Here is a 20,721-nt window from a genome sequence, read left to right on the forward strand (position 1 = left end):
CTGAACTCAAATTATTTTTACTGAATTTATTTTTACTGAACTGAAATTATTTTTACTTAATATTTTTTTTTAAGGTGAAGTAAACAGAGCCTTAGAGGAAAAAGTAAGTGCGTGGCAACTTTTTCACATCACGTAAGTCCTATAAGATAGCTAGCTTAACTCATTTGAAATCCTGAAGAGAAATAAGGACATTAGCGAAAATCTTACTAATCTAAATCAAGTAATCCCACTTCACATCACGTAAGTCCTACAAGATAGCTAGCTTAACTCATTTGAAATCCTGAAGAGAAATAAGGACATTGGCGAAAATCTTACTAATCTAAATCAAGTAATCCCACAGCAGAAATTTTGCTGGTACTCTATACATACAACTTTATATTTATGTACAAAAGCAGTAGCTTAAGGTTTCTTCCCATTGTCATGGTAAAACAGTAGATGATACAGTTGAATATATACAATGTTGGGCATTCACGCGTTAGTTAAAACAGCACCTACAACCTGGCAAAATCGTGATTCCAGAAGCTTAATTGCTCCGGTATTATTAACTGTTTACAAGTCACCATCTACAAATACCAGGTAGCTCATTCTGACTTAAAGCAAGAATTTCCTCGTACCTCGAAGCATTTACAAAGCCCCATAACTGTAAAAGGTAGAAGCGGTCAATCAATGTCTTGGTTTCATACTTTCATTCCAAAACTCGAACTTCACCATGAAACTTGAACATATAACAGGGACATGAATGGAACAAATAAGAGTATCTAGGAAAAGTCAAATATTACCTCAACTTCTTTCACCACAAAGTCTTCGGAAAGAGCAAGGCAAGAATTCCCATAGGTGTCAGACGCTGCACTTGATCCATTTAATCTGTTCAAGTATAGCAAGAAATTGGAGTTATTATATATTCAGTATTCAATGGAATAATATCTTTTGACTGGTATCAAGACTTTTTTTTCCTCGTGTTCGAAGGCCCTTGGCCGATAGGTCCTCTAATCCACATTACTTTTTTACGTCACTTGTCAACATGAGATGTAACTTACAGATCACTGTCAAGGTAGAGTGCAAAGTGACGACCACCACCCATTGCTAGGAAATCAGGAGAACACACTGTATAATATCGATTTACACCTGCAGACACGAAATATTTCATCTTAATCCACTAAAAAGAAAATTGCATAAAATGACATGTTGATAACCAGACAGATTTTTAATGCACAAGAACAGTGCTCCAAATAATAGCTACAACCTAACTTTAGTTTATAAGTAAAAGCAAGATAGCAGTGAACTTTTTTCTAAAAGTGACTTAAACATAAGCCATCTGTCATGGTAACTTAGCACTGAATTCCTAAATACATACTGATATAGTCCAATGAAGTACTTTAAATATGCAGCACAGCTTCAATATTGGTACCTGTGGGACGATATATAATCGGCTGGCCAGGTACATCGGTAAAAAGAAATGTGCTATTTGACCCCTGAGTATGCATAGAGGAATTAGGCTGGCGTTGCAGAAATCAAAACCAAGAGCTTAAGAAAGTCTACGGGTCAAACTCACCTGATACCTCCTGCTTTTAGAAGGTTTAAGAGGCGCCTCAACCAAGCCGCCAAAAACTGCACCACCTCGATCACCAACCACCTGTCCAATACCCCCAGATCATGATGAAAACTAAGTTTTCAAAGAGCAAGATGATAAGAAACACTCCTGAAGTTACATAAGATGCAACAGGCTAGTGAAAAAGTGTTTGTGTGGATGAGTTTATGTCCAAATGTTCACCAGAAACAGTTACTCAAATATAGCGAATGCAATTTCATGAGCTAAAAGGCTGAAAACCATCATCAGAAACATATCAAATTTCAATTGTCCAATCAATATTTCACATTAGATGAATCATTCTTACAATTCAAGGACTGTTCAAAAGCAAAACTACTTCCATAAAAAGAACACGGCACAGATTTGAAACAAAGTCAGACTGAACTTTGTCCTTTTTACACAAACATTCACAATGCAAATTGTAAGATGAATATCTTTGGTTCACAATCAATTTTCCGAGGCAATGGAATGAGTGGAAGAGTTCACAAATTCTTGATTAAGGCGGACTTTCATTAAGTTATTGTAAGACGGGTTAAAATTACCCTAAAAATATTTAAAGTTACCCTTTTATACTACAAAAGTTACCATTTTTATAACAAAAATTTTACCCTTACAAAATATTTATAATGTATTAGATTACTCATATTAGCCTTCAAAGCATGATTTTATTAGAAATTACACATTAAAATACAATCAAACTTATACAATTTAAACGTTACCCTTAACGGGGTTAAAGTTACTATAAAAATTGTTAAAGTTACCCTTAAATTGATCGTTTTACAATAAAATTAACGTAAGTCCACCTTACACAGGATTTATTGGGAAGAGTTTTAGGCTTGTATTGTAAAAAACGGGGTATAAAGGTTCTTCAGTTCTTGTTTACTAATAGTATTTCTTACAATAGAGATAGGTAAATATAAAGTGGAAAAGAAGATACCAGCAGGCTCAAGCCAGAGCAGAGCATGCTTTTCCGGTACAGGGTTGAGAGTGATATGCCATGCTTCCACGTGCTGCAGGACACAATAGAACAGTCAAAAAACATATCATCAAACACTAGACAGTGAACCAAACAAATTTTCAGAAACCAAAATCTAAATGCATTAGGACTGATCCAACACCTGTAGAGCAACACCCATTTCCTCCCCTTGACAAGTGATGGAAGGGAAGCATATAGTATGATCCGGGTTTTCTGCGAAAGAAGCAATGACTTATCAGACATGTCTGGGAGTTCAGCTACACTCTCCATTAGCCTTATATTTCCTCCATCCTGACTTCCATCTTTACCATCAGTTTTAGCTTCAGACTTGGGCATTCTCTCTGATGCTTGATTCCGGAACCATGCTAATTTGGCAGCATAATTCATAGCTTTACCAATAGACTGTCTCCCCTTAGAAATCAACCCTCTCCTTCCACCACTCTCTCTCACTATACTCACATTTTCTGGTTCCGCCTTTACATGTTCAGGCTTAATTTCAATTTCAGGTTCAGATTCATCTTTTACAGGTTCTATATTATTATTCTGCGGCCCGTCATCTCTTTCGGCACTAAAGTAATCATCTTTTAAAAGAGAATAAAGGAAGGCAGTGAAAGATGAGGTATCAGGTCCATCAACTGAAGTTACAGAACCCTCCTCACAAATTGATTCAAGCTGACTTTGCCCTGAGTCAACATCATTATTCTCCTAAATAAAAATAAAATAAAATAAATCAATGCACATTTAAACAAAAACCCACAATCCTAATTAACATTAAGATAAACCCTAAAAGCATTAAAACAACAAAAATACAAGAATTTATGAAATGGGTACATAGAAATTGCTTCAACTTCAGCTCAAGTACCATCAAACCCATCAAATTAAACTCAAATCAAACAATAAAACCCATGAAATTGCTTCAAATAAAGCTCAAATAACATAAAACCCATGAAATGAAATTGCACAAAAATTTCAATAAATCATAAAAAACCAAGAATTACAACAAAAAACAAGAGAAACAGAGAAAGAAAGAGACATACAGGAGGAGAAGGGGGATTCTTGGAGATTTTATCAGAAATGGGGTTAAGGAGGACAGTGGTGAGGTCTGAGACAAGATTTACTGCTTTACTACGAAAAGATCGTTGCTTTCCCATTTCATTTGTTTAACCAGAAATTACCAATCATCAAATACCCAAAACAAACATCTCACAGGATCATCTAACAGCAAAGTGATGAGAAAAATACAATGGATAAATTGTTCCAAAAATTGGAAAATTTGTCTATTATCTGATTGTCAAATGAGATTGACTTATTATATTTCTTTTCTTTCTTTATTTTTTTTTTTAATTTTTAGTTAAATGAGAAGCCCAAACCCAAACCCTGAGACCGCAACCGAAAGGAAGGATTAGGTGGCAAGTCTTCATCAGATTTTCTGTATTACAGTAGCTAATTTAGCTTCATTCTAAAGTTATCGAATAACAAAGTTGTCTAAAATTAAATCGGGATTTATAATTACAATATGACTCCATGGCCCAATGGATAAGGCGCTGGTCTACGAAACCAGAGATTCTGGGTTCGATCCCTAGTGGAGTCGAATCAATTTTTTTTATTTTATTTTTTGGTAAATTAACAATTATTTTTGGTTCATTATGATTTATGAAATAGTTAAACAATATTATCTAGTACTCATATTATAGTTCCTTATATTAAGCGCATGGAAGGACAAGGAATTTAGTTCTTAAGTTGGGATTTATTTATTCATTCAAAGACGAGCTTACCGTCAAAACGATAGTTAGATGTTTTACGTGTTGATATGAAAAACCATTTAAAAAATACAGATTGCAATATTACACTCAATAAAGTCGTAAACAAATCTTTCTTTTCATGGTAAAATCATAATTTACAAATTACAATTATTTAGTAAAGCAAAAGTATATTATTGCTACTTAGTAATTAATAATTTAATACATTTACAAAAAAGAAAAGAATAAAAGAGGTGCCTAAAAAGGTGTGATCTGTTAGCAGTGATCACCACGTCAAGCAGTGCAATAAAAATGTAAAGACTTTAACATGACAATTAGACAAACCCAAACCGAGTAAAGCAATCCCTGCGAAATTGCGGAGGTGTCTGATCGTTACAATTTTGTACAAAAATTAATATCAATCGCATCATTCATTTCTGTAATAAATTATTTTTCTTAAAAAATTGATTGAATATCCCTACATTCATCCCCTTTATTTTCCCTATATATATAACATATCAAAAACAGTCAACATCTCAGGAGATCCACATTTCATCATTCAAATCACCAAAAAAATAAAACTAAGATCTCAACAAAAATGGCCACCCTTTCTGTTCCTGCTGCTCTCCCTGATGTTGCTGAGGATGTTGAACAACTACACAAAGCCTTTTCAGGTCTATTTTCTTAATCTTTATTGATTATTATTATTTTTGTTTTCGACGATGTTGTTAATTAGTTTAGTTGGTTAAAGTTTTTGTGGTAATATCCGAACCCTGGCCTTTGGTCATCAAATCCCGTCTACGATATGTAGATGGATTCATTGATGGGGAATGTGAAATGATTATATTATATTGTTGCAGGGTGGGGAACGAATGAGGAATTGATCATAACAATATTGGCTCATAGGAATGGGTACCAACGCAAGTTGATCCGTGAGTTTTACCAGGAAACCTACGGTGAAGATCTCCTTAAAACTCTCGACAAAGAGCTTACTAGTGACTTTGAGGTGATTTATTTATTTTATTTGATTTATATGACAATGATGATTAATAAATTTGGGTTTTGCATACAAATTGATGGTGATATGTATATATGATCCATTGTTGTTTTGATCTGTATTAGAGGACATAAAGTTCGATTTTGATCACGAAGAAATTGTTTAAAGTCTTAAAGTCGGCCTGGTACGGTCTGGTGTACCTATGATCAATCTCGTTTACATCATTATCTTGCATGTCAACTAAAGATCGTGTATAGTTGGTGATATTAGTTTCTCTTGTATGAGTTTCGTGACTTGGGTCTGTAAAACAATATGTTAGAAGAAAGTATGAAGCAAAATGTTTGTTTGAATGATACAGAGGGCAGTACATTTGTTTACCCTGGATCCTCCAGAGCGCGATGCATTTTTGGCTAATGAAGCTACTAAGAAGTTCACTTCCAGCAACTGGGTTCTCATTGAAGTTGCTTGTACACGTTCTTCAGAGGATCTCTTTAATGCTAGGCGAGCCTACCATGCTCGTTACAAGAAATCGATTGAAGAAGATGTGGCTCAGCACACCACTGGTGACTTCCGCAAGGTGCAGTTGATTATTATTTATCCATATATCCTGCATTTGATTGAGTCAGTTTTAAGGAATTGAACAAAATGTCATACTTATTTTTCATGAAGTTTTATATCATAGCCATAACTATGTCTTTCTTAAACTTGAATCTCATGAACTACATTTGATGCTTGTATGTTGTAACAAGAAGTTTTGGCTACAGTTGTCTAGGAAGAAGTACTTCAAATTTGGATAGCATATTAGAAAAAGTGATGGTAATTTTGGCTGCAATCATGTATTTATGAGTAAAGGTCTGCTAAATTGAAGCATTTCATTCATCTTTTGCAGCTCCTGGTTGCTCTGCTGACCTCGTTCAGATATGAAGGACCGGAGGTTAACACACATCTGGCAAAATCAGAGGCTAAGATACTTCATGAGAAGATCTCAGACAAGGCTTATGCTGATGACGATCTCATTAGAATCATCGCTACAAGGAGCACAGCACAGCTCAGTGCCACACTCAACACCTACAACAATGAGTATGGTCATGCTATTACCAAGGTAGTATTGTCTTACAGTGTTGCTACTATTATGTTATTATTGCTGTTCTTAAATCTAAGATCGTTTTATCTGCAGGATCTTAAGGAGGATCCTAAGGATGATTACTTGAAGTTGCTAAGGGCAACTGTCAAGTGCCTGACCTGCCCTGAGAAATACTTTGAGAAGCTCCTTCGTCTTGCTATAAACAAGATGGGAACAGATGAATCAGCTCTAACAAGAGTTGTCACCACCCGGGCTGAAGTGGACATGCAGCGCATCAAGGAAGAGTATTATCGCAGAAACAGCGTTCCCCTTGATCATGCTATTGCTAAGGACACTCGTGGAGATTACGAGAAAATGCTGATTGAGCTGGTTGGTTCTGAGAATGCTTAAACATCTACCTGAGGATGGTGATTGCTCCGGTTGAGACTTTATGTTTTGTACTAGCCACTGTTATGGTTGGATTTTGCTGTTTTATTGTACTTCCAAAATCAGGTTGAATAAAAGATTGAGTATATGGGTTTTAAACTTCTAGTCCAATTGAGAATCTGAGACCAATGTACATCAGGCAAGAGAAGGTTGAGTTTGACTGTTTGAGCTTACCTGCCTCTATGCATCGGCCCAAATCAAACAGTAATATTTTGAGGTCTATATTCATTACAAAATAATACTAGGTCTATATAGTAGTACTAAGCTACTATAGACCGATTTTTTAATTAAGTTATAATTTATATTTTATCATAAAATTCTTTAATGGAACTCACAAGAAATTCTAATGAAACATAACATTGTTATTATTGTTGAAATGACCATAAATGTTTGTGATATTCAAAGCTAATTTCCTGGTGACCGAAAATCAAATTGTAAAACTGCATAGGTTATCACAGGGATAGATGGTGAGCAACCATTTAGTAATCAGAATACAGCACTCAAACAGCAAGCACTCAAGGTAAACGTATATAGTCATACATGAAATGATCTGATGAAGTCCTGCTAAAATAACTGCAAAACATGCAGAAATCCTAAAAATTAACATAATGCCATTACATGGCAAGTCTTAAGCTAATTTATTCAGGGTACAAAGTCAAAACCTACTACCGTGTTGGTTAGCTAGCTAGCTAAACCCCTCAAGGGGCGCTGCACAAAAGGCAGGAAGAGCTCTTGCCAGTCCTATCAGATAACAGTTGGTCAATATATAGCCATGATTACTGATTAACACAGAATCTTAAACTAAACTAATGCTACTTTCTCCACCAGGAGGCTTGCGCACACCACCAAAATAATCTCGGGGTTCTACTTTCTCTCCCTCAGCAAATATATTGCTTCCACTCATCTCTCTCAGCTTAGCCTTGCTGAGATGCTTCTCTGCTGACTCTGCAGGAGCATCCCCCTTAAAGATGTCGTTACCTGTCAGCTCTTGGAACTTCTGGTTGTGAAGCTTCCTTGTTGACTTGACAGCAGGATCGTCACCAAACATAATATTACTCTGTCCTCCAGCAGGCTACAAAAAGAGATTATGTTAATGATCAGCTTTGCAAGAAAACTTGTCAAATACTAAAATGGATGACAATACTTGAGACTTACAGCTACAAAACTTTTATCCTTTGAAAAACCTTTGTCAAGTTTATCAGTATAGTAGTCACTAATCAGGCAATTCAATTAACACGCATATATATTTCATATTCAAATGTTCTCTGTTACGGTCCTCTAAAGCCTACCTTTCTACAATCATTGTCCTCCAAACACAGATAGCAAACTCAAGACAATGCACAATAAAGGTTATATTTAAACAAGTGATCCCGAATTGCTGACCACACAAACAGAACAACATAAGGGGCTTAGTACAGCCAGAAAATAGAAAAGATTGAGTCACTCTCTTAAAAACTTAGTATACTCACGTTGGAAACTCTAACAGATGTCCGGACAGTTCGTGGTGCTGGCTCACCCATGTCCTTTTCTTTTGACTCCAATGAACGTGCAACAGCCAATGATCGAGGAAGATTTTCCGGAGGTGGGCCAAAAATGTCATTTCCACTGAGTTCCTTGCACTTGGCATCTGACAGTCCCTTTTTGATCTTTGAGTCTGCCTCAGCTTCTAGAGTGCCACTCAATTCACGTTGCTTTGCTACCTCTGGCAGAGACGTAGGCTTCTTGGGCGTCACACTTTCGTCGACACTAAAAGAAATCTGGCTAATTCCATTGACAGCTTGCTGCAATTGGCAGTTACAAGAGAAAGGGTCAAGAGTTGACCCGGTGTATCATTACAAAAAAAATATACTTTGTACGAAGTATATTAATGAAAATAAACCTGATAAACTCTCAATCCAGTTTTATTCGAATTGGGATTAGCACTCCCAGATTCTGCTGTAATATCATCTTCAGACCCAGCAAATATTCCACTTCCAGTCATCTCCTTCATTTTATATCCAGAACAAGGCTTCCTGAAGTAGCAAACGAATAGGTCAGTTATGCAGAGAACCAAATGATGCATATGTTCTCAAGAATTATTTATCAGTCTCATACAAGTAACAATTAGTCCAGACTCAAGCACTAGTATGAAAAGGGCAGGATTATTTTATAAAAATATGAAAAAGAAAAAAAGCCGCTGAATTTGGATCATACAAGATATTGAACATAACCAGAATAATGTAGCTATGTCAGCATAGTCCATGTAATAAGCTAATAAAATTTGGGCTGGGCATTCTGTAATTTGAAGACAATGTCTTGATTGACACAAGGTTAATTAACAAAACAAGAAAGATGTAGGTCATGTAGCTAGATCTGCATAGCCAAAATGATGAACAGCCAAGATTACAGTTATGCATCATCATCTAGCTTCACTTACTACCCAATGAGTATATAGCATTTATAATTCTACAGGAAGGTTTGGTAATTTTGGAACACCTATCAACTAGCTTTTGGATGCAATTTGAGCTCCTCCATCAACGTTACAGTTAGTCCTCTTTGGAAGACATATTGAGTCAACCAGAAATGGAGGATATAGACAAGATATCAACAAACTTGAAATGTCGTATTTGGGCATCTTTTGATCGGTTGGAAACTTAGGTATATGCACGGCAGGGTTTTGTGTATACGAAAAGAAACGCATGGTATGGGATGTAACTTACACACATTATATATTTATAGCCAGCTGGAAGCAATGTAATCGAGTCTTGAATCATTATTCATTCATACTACTTCACCATTATATACAAAGTAGGAGTTTTGTTGTACATGGGCTACACAGGTTCATGAACTAATGCATAGGTCTATCATACATGCAGGAGGCTTTTAGAAGAAGGACTTCTATGCTAACAGCAATGGCCATGGTCATGAAGTTTCTTAATGAAAGCAACTTTAAATCTATGGATTTCTATGCTTCCATGTAATAACATTGAGGGTGTTCTACAACTTAAATCGTAGATTATACTAAGGTAGCCCTTATCGGCCTTGAACTTAACTTATCAAAACTTATTAGCCCTCATCTGAACTTGATTTTCACGACTTTGACATCTTTTACTCGGGTATCCATCAAAAGGTATACAGAAGAAACATGCCTTACACTTTAGAGAGTTGGCTTCATTTATCCAAATATTTTAAAATAAAAAATGTACATTAACTAAGCCATTTTTCATATCCAATTAATTTGTATAATTTGGTGGGGGTTTTGGAGGCATTGCTACATCTAAGCAACATCTAACTTAAAATCCGAGTTTAGGAAATTAATAATCCTCCAATAATAATAACTTTATTTTAATGCATTTTTCAATTATAGTTTTGTTTAAGATTAATCTAATATTATATTATAAGGAATATAAGCAAAGAATATACAGTACCAAATAAAAGGCAAAAAAAAAAAAAGTAATAAATATGGAGAAAAACAAGCAGATCGTAAACCTCTTAGCAAGACTCTCAGCTTCCTCCTCACTGATCTGACCACCAAACAACACCTTACTCACCGCATCCGACGGCTGAAAACAAAATTCAAACAACACATTCAATCAATTAATCACCAAAGCCCTAAATCAATTGCAAATTAGGTCTTACACGCGAGAGTATGATACGATATCGCGAAAAACATAAGTTCAAATTTAACCGAACACACAATTAAAAATATTACTCCGTACCTGGTGAGAACGAGGTGCAGAGGAAGGAGCAGGAGAATGAGGAGAAGGAGTTTCAGTCCAAGTAAGGAGATCAGCTGTTGAAGTGTGAGATTTTTTACCAGCTGTTGCTCTTTCCGCCATTTTTTTTTTCCTATCTTCTACTACTTTCTCTCTCCTCTGTTTTTTTTTTTAGCTAGGACTGAATGAGTGAAAAAGGTGAGATCATATGAGTTTTATTCTCTCTCCTGGATTTTATGATTTGATTTTTCAAATGAATTTGAAATTTGTAATGTACTCTAAGTAGCTGCTACTGTATTTTAAAATATTTAAATTATGGATGGATTGCTTTATTAATCAACTTCAAATTTTATTCTGTAAAGATTTTCTTAGTCAATCAGTCAGAAGCTTTTGGTGAGTGAAGGAGCCAGTGTACTCTACTTGTTCAAAGTCATTAATGTGATGGTTAGGAATTTTAGGGTTTTCACAATTACCTTTCCCAAAAACAAATAGAAGTAATTTTACGGAGTTCTTTTTACAAATTTACAACAGAGTTATACTTCCTCTGTTTTTTTATTTTTTAAAGCTCACTTGGTGAAAGAGCTAGGAAGTACGGAGTACTACACTACTAATTACTCTACACCATAACAGGCTTTGGTCTCCATTTCTGGAATCATAATGTGGCCCAACATGGTCTTGCTAGCTAGCCCAATGGCACAACTTCTTACTGAGGTACATGTTAAATGGGCAGTCCTAAAATCTAAACAATCTTATAGTTGAAGAATATTGATTAGTTGTAGTAGTGGTATCACCAATAAATTAGTTAGCTTTCCACAAGTACAAGAACTCAAGAAGTATATGCAAATCAGAGCCATGATATATATATATGAGCATAATAGCAGAATTGCATTGATTGATTGTTTCCAAATCAACATCTAAATTGATTCACTAGTAATTCTATACATGTACTAATCATCTAACCCAAAAATAAGAAAGTGCAAACAATAGCTAAAAGCCATCTAAAGTTGCACCAATCAAAAGCAGCTCATTATCAACACAATAAGAGCAACACCCTTCATTAGATTTACACCCACACTCTTTCCATCCATTCATACGCTCTCTTCTTCTCATCTTCCTCATCTCTTCCATCGACACCAGGCTCACCACCGGAACTTCTACCTTCATTGCTATCTGTAACGCCGGTGGCTTAACTCCGTCTTCAACAGTTTTAAGCAACTTATAACCATCCTGATTGACAGTCATAACAGCCCACCTCTGAAATTCCATTTTCGGCGCATCAAAGACATTCTTCCAAAACATCTCAGCAGTTGCTAGGAGCTGAGACCCGCCAATCTTCCCTAGAAAAGCCTTGGTGTTTCGCCACCTAAGCTCGAATAACACACTTGCTTCCTTGAGATTATTGATTGAATCCTCTGAACCATTGCACTCTAGTGAAAAAGTGTCATCCCAAAAGATGTAATCATCTTTTTGATGAGCAGAACTTATTTCATTTGTGTTAACCTGAATTTTTCTATTGTTGCTTCCTACTGAAAGGTAGCATCTAATGAATAGATTACCCTTGTGTTTTGCTTGTATGTTTTCCGCTCCAATGATCTTTAACTCGCATGTAAGGGAGGAGGAAGCCATTAGACAATACGAAGATGTAGAACGATAATAATACTCAAAAAAATAAAGATAATGATAAAAGAAATAGGATTGGTATGTTTTCGTGTTTAGTTTGAGTTGAGGCTAATAATGCAAAACTATGTATATATATATATATGGGAGAATAAAGGTGCTTTTAAAGTGATGAGAACTTGAGAAGGCAATCAACTTTGAAGTGGAAGGGAGATACACTTGACAAAAAATTAGTGGCAAAGTATTCTTCTTTGAATCTTCCACCTTTAATATGATTGAAATAGAGTGGATTTGTGATTTAGGAGATTTTTAGGAGGGATTATATAATCATATAGTTTAGAACAGTAATTCACCCCTTCCATCACATGAAGGGGATCCAATTTTTAAATTGGCCCTTGCATTTGTTGTTTGCTTTTTCATCATACTCCCTATTTGAGTTGTTGAGCTAGAGTATGATAGTTTCTTTGTTAGTGGTGGTGGTGGTTTGTGTTAGATGAGTTAAATCCACCATTCAGTTAATGGACCAACTAATAAAAAAATAACGAACTCACATGTGAGTCACTGAGTTGGTATCACTTATTAGCTTATCTCATACTAATAGAAGGATAATAAATGACACATATAAAACCCAATATAGAATTGATTTTTACAGGTTTTGTATGTAGTCATATTCTCTTCTGAAATAGGTATGTATATGAATATAGATTACTCCACCCATTACTTAAAGGAAATACATAAAACATGAGATTAATTCTCATCTACACATCATCGATCGCCTTTTATATCTCTCCTTACACCAAAAATTATACTTGTATATAAACTTCAAAATGAGTCCAAGAAGTAATTTCTCAAAATTAATGATATTGATACTCCAAATTTGTACTGGATCACGAAAAAAAAATGTATTTTTTAACGATGAGAGTATCAAATCTATTAGCTAGAAATAGAAGGTTTTTGAAATTGAAAAATCTATTTCCATGCAACTGTGTCCCTACATAATGAAGCACACACTTTTTTGTGTCTAGCCGAGCACAAACCTCTCCACCAAATTAGAATATCAACATAAGCACATGTTGGGTTCAATTCTATATTGATTATTGACTACTTAAGGGGCCAATTTTGAAAACTTTTTTAGCAATATCATTAGTGATGGGTGAGTATACAGGGCGGCGTGGGCAATTGAGGCCAATTGTACTTTTTTCATGGCATAAACTTTCAAATAATACGTGTAAAATATTAACATCCTCCATTTAGTAGGTTTTTTTAAAAAATAATATCACTAAAGTCAATGTTCAAGTTTTTGTTTTATATTTTAATTTTAAGGAGTCATGGTTTGCTGATTCTAAATTATTGAGAAATAGCTTTTGAAAGTTTCATAGCCGATCGAGTCAAGTTTGACCATTTGTTACTAGTCATATACAAAATAAAAATTATCACGTAAAATCTTGTTAATCTTATTTCAATGTCGATTGATCGATGGGATCCTCCAAATATAGATAAGAATTCTAAAGATTCGATGTGGTATCTATATTATATAACAAATTTTCATAATCACACAAATGCAAGTGAATAGAACAAAAAAGAACGGAGAGTGTATTTATATATATAAAATTTATCCAATTAAGTCAATTATTATAGGTCATATGTATTTAAATGCAAACTATTAATAAAAAAATATAAATATTCAATATCATATAACATTCGAATTATACCATGAGCTAGCCCCAGTTACTCAATTTGGGTAACAAATGGTGTTACTCAAATGGCAAAATTGTAAAGAATTGCTTCTTCCTCCTTCTTACAGCCACCACCATCATCACAGTCACCATCTCTCACTTCGATCTTCTTTCCGTCGTCGACCTCCGATCTTCTTTTCCCCCGTCGACCTCTTCTTCTTCGTCCTTTCTCAAGCCCACAACGCCGCGGCGGAACAAAACTCAAACTTCCCCATCTCCACCTTCCCCGATCTCCACCCACGTCAGTAAAAAAACGAAAACCCTAGGAATGAAGGGTGAAATTAAGGGCATGGTCAACTCCAAAGGGAAGGGGCATGTCCTCCATTGAAGCTCCTTCAATTGATGATGGGTCGAGTTCGACAATTCGTAGATGGGTCGAGTTCAGCGGCGATGAAGTAATGATGGTGGTGGCTGTGAAGATGGTGGTGGTTATGGTGGCTGTGATGGTTGAGGTAGAAGAGGAGTGAGGAGAGAGAAAGTTGAATGATAGATATGAAAAGACAATGGTACCCCTTGAGTAACATATTTTGTTACTCATATTGAGTAACTTGAATTTACTCTTATACCATACATCCATAATATAAAAAAAATATGCATGCACCCAAGTGATGGCTTGTATGTCACTCTAAACAAGGCTCTTGGCTCACTTAGTAAGTAAGGTCTTACCTCAAATCTTAGAGGTATGAAGTCCGTATCTTGTTAAGTGAGCATGTTTAATTTGATGGTAAGGATTCTTTTATTCCCTTACTCTCAAGTGCCTAATCACACATACTAGATTAAAAACTTGTAAAAGTAAAGCTGTAGCTTAGTTAGGGTTCTCCTTAATCTATCCTTAGCTTATTTTCACTAACATAAAGTTAAAAAAAAAAAAAATTAATAAATAAAATGCTAGCTTGTCATATGTGCACCTTGCTGCGTAGATGATTTTTTTTTTTTTTTTTTTTTTTTTTTTTTTTGGGTGCACCGTGTAGATGAATTATGAGTACATAGTCCACGAATCTGAAAGCACCATATAAAAATTTAGTAATATATTCCGTATTCCCTTGTACTGTAAGTAACTTCAAATTTGCTCGATCTTATCAAATCATGCTCTACAGTCACAAGTCATAAACTAACTTGTTAGTTTCCTTTTAAAACACCTAGCTAACCAATAAGCTCAAAACAAACATAATATGAAATCATAAGCACTTAACTTTTTGAAATAAGAATATACGCTTTATGTCTCTTATGAAGAATGTCAATCTGCTATAGGAACGTACAATATATCATAAAATCGTTGGGGATAACAAAGAATTATACTCCACTATATAGTTTAGTAATATACAAGTACAAACTATACCATTTATTAAAATGCATGATAATGGAGACCAAGTTGGATCAGACAAGGCTAAGCTAAGGACGGGGCGGCTGGAAGAAAGGGTGAAATTCAACAATACTACACTTAGTAGAATCAGATATATGCGAATATTGTATGCAATCAAACATACTACTCAATTTTGGAATAAATACAACAGTTTGATTGACATATAATTACTTATGCAAAACTTTAATACATATATTTATAAATTAGTTTTAACTAAAAAAGTTGATATATTGAGATAAATCTAGAAATATTTTACGAAGAAGTATCTACTATCGTTTGCCTTTGTATATTAGTAAAAATGTACGGTTAAATAAAGAAGGTTATCTTAATCTTAAATAAAAAGAGAGTATATTATAGGTCATTAAATTGGTATTGGTTAACCATGCAAGTTAAAACTAAGGCGGCAAATCCTTTACGATTAGATTAGAGGCATATTAAACACACAATTTAGATAACTACAATGACGAAGAACACATCACTTTAGTACTCAGCCATATTGAAAGTCTAACTGGCTAATACAAGAGGGGGGGTGAATTGTATTTGAGGTGAAATCTAAAAACTTTTTGCGGAATTTAACTAAATGAAATAATGACGAGAGAAGATATAGGCTTTTCTAAATTTCCACTATGTAATCAAACTCTGTACAAGTGAAGATTCAAACCCGTTAACAAGTTCCCCAAATTAGGAACTTGTTCCCAACTCTCACAGAAGACTTCAGCAACGAAGCTTCCTTAACCTCACCTTACAAACTCACAATCCCAACCCCAAAGTACTTGTATACAATCTGTGATTACAAATACCTATTGCACTCAAGAATATATGAAGGAAAATAACTCTCTTTATGTTATTAGATGGCTACTGGAATTTTTATGCTTAAGAGTTATGTTTTTCTGAGATAGTTTGCATGAGTATTTATAGAGAAGGCTTAGTCATTAACCTCCACCATAATCACGTCCACATGTCAACAACCCACTAACAACTTGTGGAGTTATCTTGACAGATTGTGATCATGAAGAGGTTTCCTAGCCTTATCTAATTAAACCACTATCCTAACAACTTGATAACCATTAGCCGTATAAAAGATTTTCTCACAGAAAAACCACTTGCTAACTTTATCAAATATTTATTTAAAAGATTATCAAAAGTTTGTTTAAAAAGATTTTATTTGAAAAGATAAATTTATTATTTATTAAAACAACTAGATAATTATCTTCGATAATTATCTTTATTAAAACTTTTACAAATTATCTTTTCTTTAAGAAATTATCTTTTAAAACTAACTTTTATTCCAGTAGTCTTTAACATAAGTCATTGAGTTCCTTTCCGACTTTATATTATTGAGTGCTCACAATTAAAACTAGAACGTGAGATTTGCACGAGGCTTTTTAAAGAATGCTACTCCGCATCCAAGTTCCTACTCCGGAACGAACTTTGCTTGAATCCTTTATTCACCAAAGACTCAAAACATTCATTAGTCGAGTTTGTCAATTTGTCCATCAAAACCAAAAGGCTCAACAAATTCCCCCTTTTTGATGATGACAAACATTGACAAACTTAGGTAAATAAAATCATCCAGGCATGCAACAAAAATTTAAATTAAGGCATGAAAACAAAAAAACAATTAAAGAACTTAGAAAAATATTAAAAAGTATTTTTTTTTTTTTTTTTTTTTTTTTTTTTTTTTAAAAAAAAAAAAAACTGAGCAAAAGAAAAATTAACAAAGACTTTAAAAACTGAACTTAGCAAAAGTTTGTACCTTCGATGTGTGAGTTCCTTGGTAAACACCTTAGCCGCCATGAAGTTTGTCTTTTTCCCCCTTTTGGCATTATCAAAAGATTGAAAAAAACATTTTGCTATACTCCCACTAGACTACGTAGGGAATAGTGAGCTCAAATAATGCAAGGCAAAAATAAGTTAGGTACTAAATCATCATCAAACACACACAATCATATGAAAAATACGAGCCAAGTTCCCATAGACGAAAATCAAAAGCAGGAAAGAGTAGCAAAAGTTATGAGTTACAAACTGAAATCCGAATGGAACAAGCAAAAACAAAAGAAGTAAAAGTGACAAGTTTGAAATTGCAATTATGGTGAGTAAGTAGGTTCATCAGCTGGGGTTTTGGGGTCATTGGAAGCTTCCTCCACCTCTTCAAAAGCCACCCTGTTAATCGTCTCCAATATCTCCTGAGTGCTGTGCAGTATGTTCTTCTCAGCAGCATCAACTTTGTTCTCCATCCCAGTAAAACTGGTTGCCTGAGCATCTGCCACAGCCTGCACTTGGCGTTGAAGAGAAGCCAGCTGCTTTGCCATGTCCTCCAGCTTTGTGCACACCATCTTTACCAGCTTCTCCATTTCTGCTTTCACCTGTTGAATATCAAAAACAGAAGCATTTGTTCCAGAGAAGGCAGCAAAGCCTGTAGGCTGTGATGTAGGAAAAGCTGGGGAGGGAGAGGGAGAAGTCTGTTTTGGTGAAACAGGAGGGGAAGAGGGTTTAGCTTGGTTTGTGGGAGAGGCAGGAACAGGAGATGGCTCGGAGGCAAAAGGAACTTGTGTAGGGGTGAAATCAGGGTCTGAGTGATCAGAAGAGCTAATGTCTTCAATGATCACAGGCTTTAGAGTAGAAGTAGCAGGTTTGACAATTTTCCTCTTACTCCGCCTTAGTCCTCCTGTATAAGGGAGGTCGAGACTCTCACTTTCTGAGCTAGATTCCCCCTCACTCTGAGTCTCCTCTTCTTCCACAGAAACTGCCTCCTGAGGTTCCCCCTCAGAAATTGCTTCCTCTCCTTTTTCTTCCTCTCCTTTTTCTTTATTTTCCTCTTTTTCAGACTCACTTTCCTCCTCTTCTGACTCACTTGTATCTCCCTCTACAACCTGTGTTTTCCCTTTTCCACGATTTTTCTCCTCACTTCCTCTCGTCAAGAAAGTAAGTGTCCCACTCTCAAGTTTAAGGCTCAGGCGAAGCAAAGATTGCTCCGAGAGAATGTTCTCAGGTTTAATATAAGTGGGTGACTCACTTTCAACATCAATCCCAAAAGACTTAAACAACACAGTGAGGAGAGATCCATATGGAATAGTAGATTTATTTGCATAGAAAGCCAAATGTTCAATCATCAACTTTGGAAAGTTTATTTTTATTTTCCGAGCAAGACAAAAGATGATGGTTGCATCTAGTAGGGATACTGTGCTACGTTTTTGCAAACGAGGAACAATGCCTCTCCATGTGAAATTGAACAATAATTTGTGAAGAGGGGTGAGTATGTTATGATGCGAAGTCTTGCTTTTCGGGTTTCCACCGATAAATTTAATAACCCTATTCTCATCATAATGCCCAATTTGCACAATTTGCTTGTGTTTTAGGTATGAACTATAGCCAGAGGTGGGGACTTGAAACAAGTTCCCTAAATATGCAATATCAAAATGAATGTGAGTATCTTTGACCGTAGCCGTGCAAACACCATTGTTGTGTTTGAAAGTATTTTTGAATTCAAACAAAAGCTTAGGGTAAATTGGATAGTGAGAACAATTTTGGAACAAATGCACCCATTCTTGATAATCAATTAAGGAGATGAATTCGGAGAACTTACTTGCCGTACACCAGTCATAATTGATGTGATAACTGTGAGTGTAATTCCAAGATGGAGACTTTTGAGAGCTTTGCCTCTTTCTGTCACCTCCTTTCACGGTTGTAGCCTTTCTCTTTGTCGAAGCTTGAGGGTGAACAACGGCAAGTGGGACTGGTTCAGGGGAGCCGCCAACAGAGGAAGGCTTCCGGGTTTTTGGTTGTTTCGGGGTTGAGGTTAGGTTGGTTTTCATGGTTATGAGGATGAATTGAAAGGAAGGAGAAGATGAATAGTGCGAATAGGGAGGAGAGAGAGTGAGGCCGGTTATGGAAGTTTATGGGGATTTTAATTGATTTGATGGGTGAAGGTGGAGTGTTAAAGAAAAAAATTTAATTGGGAAGGGTGAGAAAAAGTGACGGTTTGTATGGTAAGGTAGTAGGGTAGTTTTAGGGGTAGTATGGGTTTAATAGGATGTAATAATTGCATCTTTCAAACGTATCACAATAATAAGATAGATAAAAATACGGAAGTTAAGGAGTAGTGAATATGTTAGCTCCTTATCTTACGTGAAAAAAAAAAAAAATCTTTTTGTATTTTTGAATGTTATGAGGAATAGAAAAATTGATCATGAAAAAATAAGGAAGGAAAAAGATAAGAATAAAAAATAAGATAGAAATAAAAGATAAGAAAGAAAATAACAAGAAGAAAAACAGATAAAAAATGAAAAAGATAAATAAGAGCAAATTGATTGTAAATTATGATGATAATTTACGTGACCATGATACAGAGAGTAAAGAATGATGAAAAGGGAACTTGAAACAACATGGCTCAATATTTTTAACATATTAAGAGTATGTATACGTGACTTTTCAATACTTCACAAATCTTTCCCCTGGGTAATTTCAGCTGCGTTATGCACACAAGATTGAGCATAGCATCGTTAGTTACATCCGATTTTACCTTAGGGGTTCCAAACAAAAATCACTTTAGCCGTAGCATCCCCAATTCCACACGCATCTTTTCAAACTTGTCTCTGCTTAAAGGCTTAGTTAAAATGTCAGCAATTTGAAATTCAGTAGAAATAAAATCTAGCTTAATTAAGCCCTTTTCAACATTATCTTTCAAAAAGTGATGCCTTACATGTATATGCTTAACTTTAGAGTGTTGTACTGGATCTTTAGAAATGCAAATGGCACTTGTGTTATCACAATGAATAGGAACGCACTCTAAAATAATGCCATAGTCACGCAACTGTTGTTTTATCCATAGCAATTGAGAGCAGCATGCAGCAGCAGCCACATATTCTGCTTCGGCAGTGGATAGAGCAACAGTGTTTTGTTTCTTGGAACTCCAAGAGACCATGCAAGAGCCTAAGAATTGGACCATACCTGACGTGCTTTTACGATTTACCAAATCTCCTGCATAGTCAGCATCAGCATATCCTCTTAGGTCAAACGAGTCACTTTTTGGATAGAACAGACACAAGTCTTCCGTCCCTTTTAAGTATCGTAGAATCCTTTTGACGGCTGTTAGATGCGATTCCTTTGGATCCGATTGAAATCTTGCACAAAGACCTACACTAAACGAAATGTCAGGTCTGCTAGCAGTTAGATATAACAAGGAACCAATCATACCTCTGTATTTTGTTTGATCCACACGAGTTCCCTTGGGGTCTTGGTCCAACCTTGTGGTTGTTCCCATGGGAGTGTGGTTTATCTTTGTGCTTTCCATACTGTATTTTTTTAATAACTCCTTCACATATTTCTGCTGATGGATCATTATTCCTTCGTTAGTTTGCTTAATTTGGAGCCCAAGGAAGAAGTTGAGTTCCCCCATCATGCTCATCTCAAACTCACTGCTCATTAAATCAGCAAAGTACTTGCACAAGGATTCATTAGTTGCACCAAAAATAATATCATCAACATAAATTTGTACAAT

The 20,721-nt window shown here is 35.4% G+C and overlaps 4 protein-coding genes and 1 non-coding gene across 5 annotated transcripts; 2 read left to right on the plus strand and 3 right to left on the minus strand.

The window, feature by feature from the left end:
• Positions 1-245: 245 nt before the first annotated feature.
• Positions 246-3,944, minus strand: LOC110717673. The gene is made up of 8 exons (XM_021896435.1): positions 3,602-3,944; positions 2,707-3,269; positions 2,526-2,598; positions 1,553-1,633; positions 1,409-1,472; positions 1,038-1,125; positions 780-864; positions 246-640 (listed from the first exon to the last, which is right to left on the minus strand). Exons 1-8 carry the CDS (start codon positions 3,713-3,715, stop codon positions 557-559), a joined length of 1,152 nt encoding a protein of 383 aa, XP_021752127.1. The 5' UTR covers positions 3,716-3,944; the 3' UTR covers positions 246-556.
• A 138-nt stretch (positions 3,945-4,082) lies between these two features.
• On the plus strand, positions 4,083-4,155 carry TRNAR-ACG. Its single transcript has one exon. It is a non-coding gene; the product is annotated as a tRNA-Arg (tRNA).
• Positions 4,156-4,652: 497 nt separating this feature from the next.
• Positions 4,653-6,983, plus strand: LOC110717334 (annexin D2-like). The gene is made up of 5 exons (XM_021895993.1): positions 4,653-4,977; positions 5,164-5,309; positions 5,659-5,877; positions 6,190-6,402; positions 6,478-6,983. Exons 1-5 carry the CDS (start codon positions 4,902-4,904, stop codon positions 6,772-6,774), a joined length of 951 nt encoding a protein of 316 aa, XP_021751685.1. The 5' UTR covers positions 4,653-4,901; the 3' UTR covers positions 6,775-6,983.
• Positions 6,984-7,250: 267 nt separating this feature from the next.
• Positions 7,251-10,778, minus strand: LOC110717335. The gene is made up of 5 exons (XM_021895994.1): positions 10,509-10,778; positions 10,279-10,352; positions 8,690-8,822; positions 8,280-8,591; positions 7,251-7,882 (listed from the first exon to the last, which is right to left on the minus strand). The coding sequence occupies exons 1-5, from the start codon at positions 10,626-10,628 to the stop codon at positions 7,607-7,609; spliced, it is 915 nt and encodes a 304-aa protein (XP_021751686.1). The 5' UTR covers positions 10,629-10,778; the 3' UTR covers positions 7,251-7,606.
• Positions 10,779-11,365: 587 nt separating this feature from the next.
• LOC110717336 lies at positions 11,366-12,411 on the minus strand. The gene has a single exon (XM_021895995.1). It carries the CDS (start codon positions 12,129-12,131, stop codon positions 11,493-11,495), a length of 639 nt encoding a protein of 212 aa, XP_021751687.1. The 5' UTR covers positions 12,132-12,411; the 3' UTR covers positions 11,366-11,492.
• Between the last annotated feature and the right edge of the window lie 8,310 nt (positions 12,412-20,721).

This window comes from Chenopodium quinoa, unplaced genomic scaffold (genome assembly GCF_001683475.1).
Source record: "Chenopodium quinoa cultivar QQ74 unplaced genomic scaffold, ASM168347v1, whole genome shotgun sequence".
Taxonomy (NCBI): Eukaryota; Viridiplantae; Streptophyta; class Magnoliopsida; order Caryophyllales; family Amaranthaceae; genus Chenopodium; species Chenopodium quinoa.

Coding starts and splice junctions, on each gene's coding strand:
- LOC110717673 (XM_021896435.1), bottom strand. CDS start 3,715: ATGGGAAAGCAACGATCTTTTCGTAGTAAAGCAGTAAATCTTGTCTCA. Junction 2,599..2,706: donor AAATGGGTGTTGCTCTACAG/GTGTTGGATCAG, acceptor TGTGTCCTGCAG/CACGTGGAAGCATGGCATAT. Junction 641..779: donor TTGTGGTGAAAGAAGTTGAG/GTAATATTTGAC, acceptor TACCTTTTACAG/TTATGGGGCTTTGTAAATGC.
- LOC110717334 (XM_021895993.1), top strand. CDS start 4,902: ATGGCCACCCTTTCTGTTCCTGCTGCTCTCCCTGATGTTGCTGAGGAT. Junction 4,978..5,163: donor ACTACACAAAGCCTTTTCAG/GTCTATTTTCTT, acceptor ATATTGTTGCAG/GGTGGGGAACGAATGAGGAA. Junction 5,310..5,658: donor AGCTTACTAGTGACTTTGAG/GTGATTTATTTA, acceptor TGAATGATACAG/AGGGCAGTACATTTGTTTAC.
- LOC110717335 (XM_021895994.1), bottom strand. CDS start 10,628: ATGGCGGAAAGAGCAACAGCTGGTAAAAAATCTCACACTTCAACAGCT. Junction 10,353..10,508: donor CTGCACCTCGTTCTCACCAG/GTACGGAGTAAT, acceptor TTTTGTTTTCAG/CCGTCGGATGCGGTGAGTAA. Junction 8,823..10,278: donor GCTGAGAGTCTTGCTAAGAG/GTTTACGATCTG, acceptor TTGCTACTTCAG/GAAGCCTTGTTCTGGATATA.
- LOC110717336 (XM_021895995.1), bottom strand. CDS start 12,131: ATGGCTTCCTCCTCCCTTACATGCGAGTTAAAGATCATTGGAGCGGAA.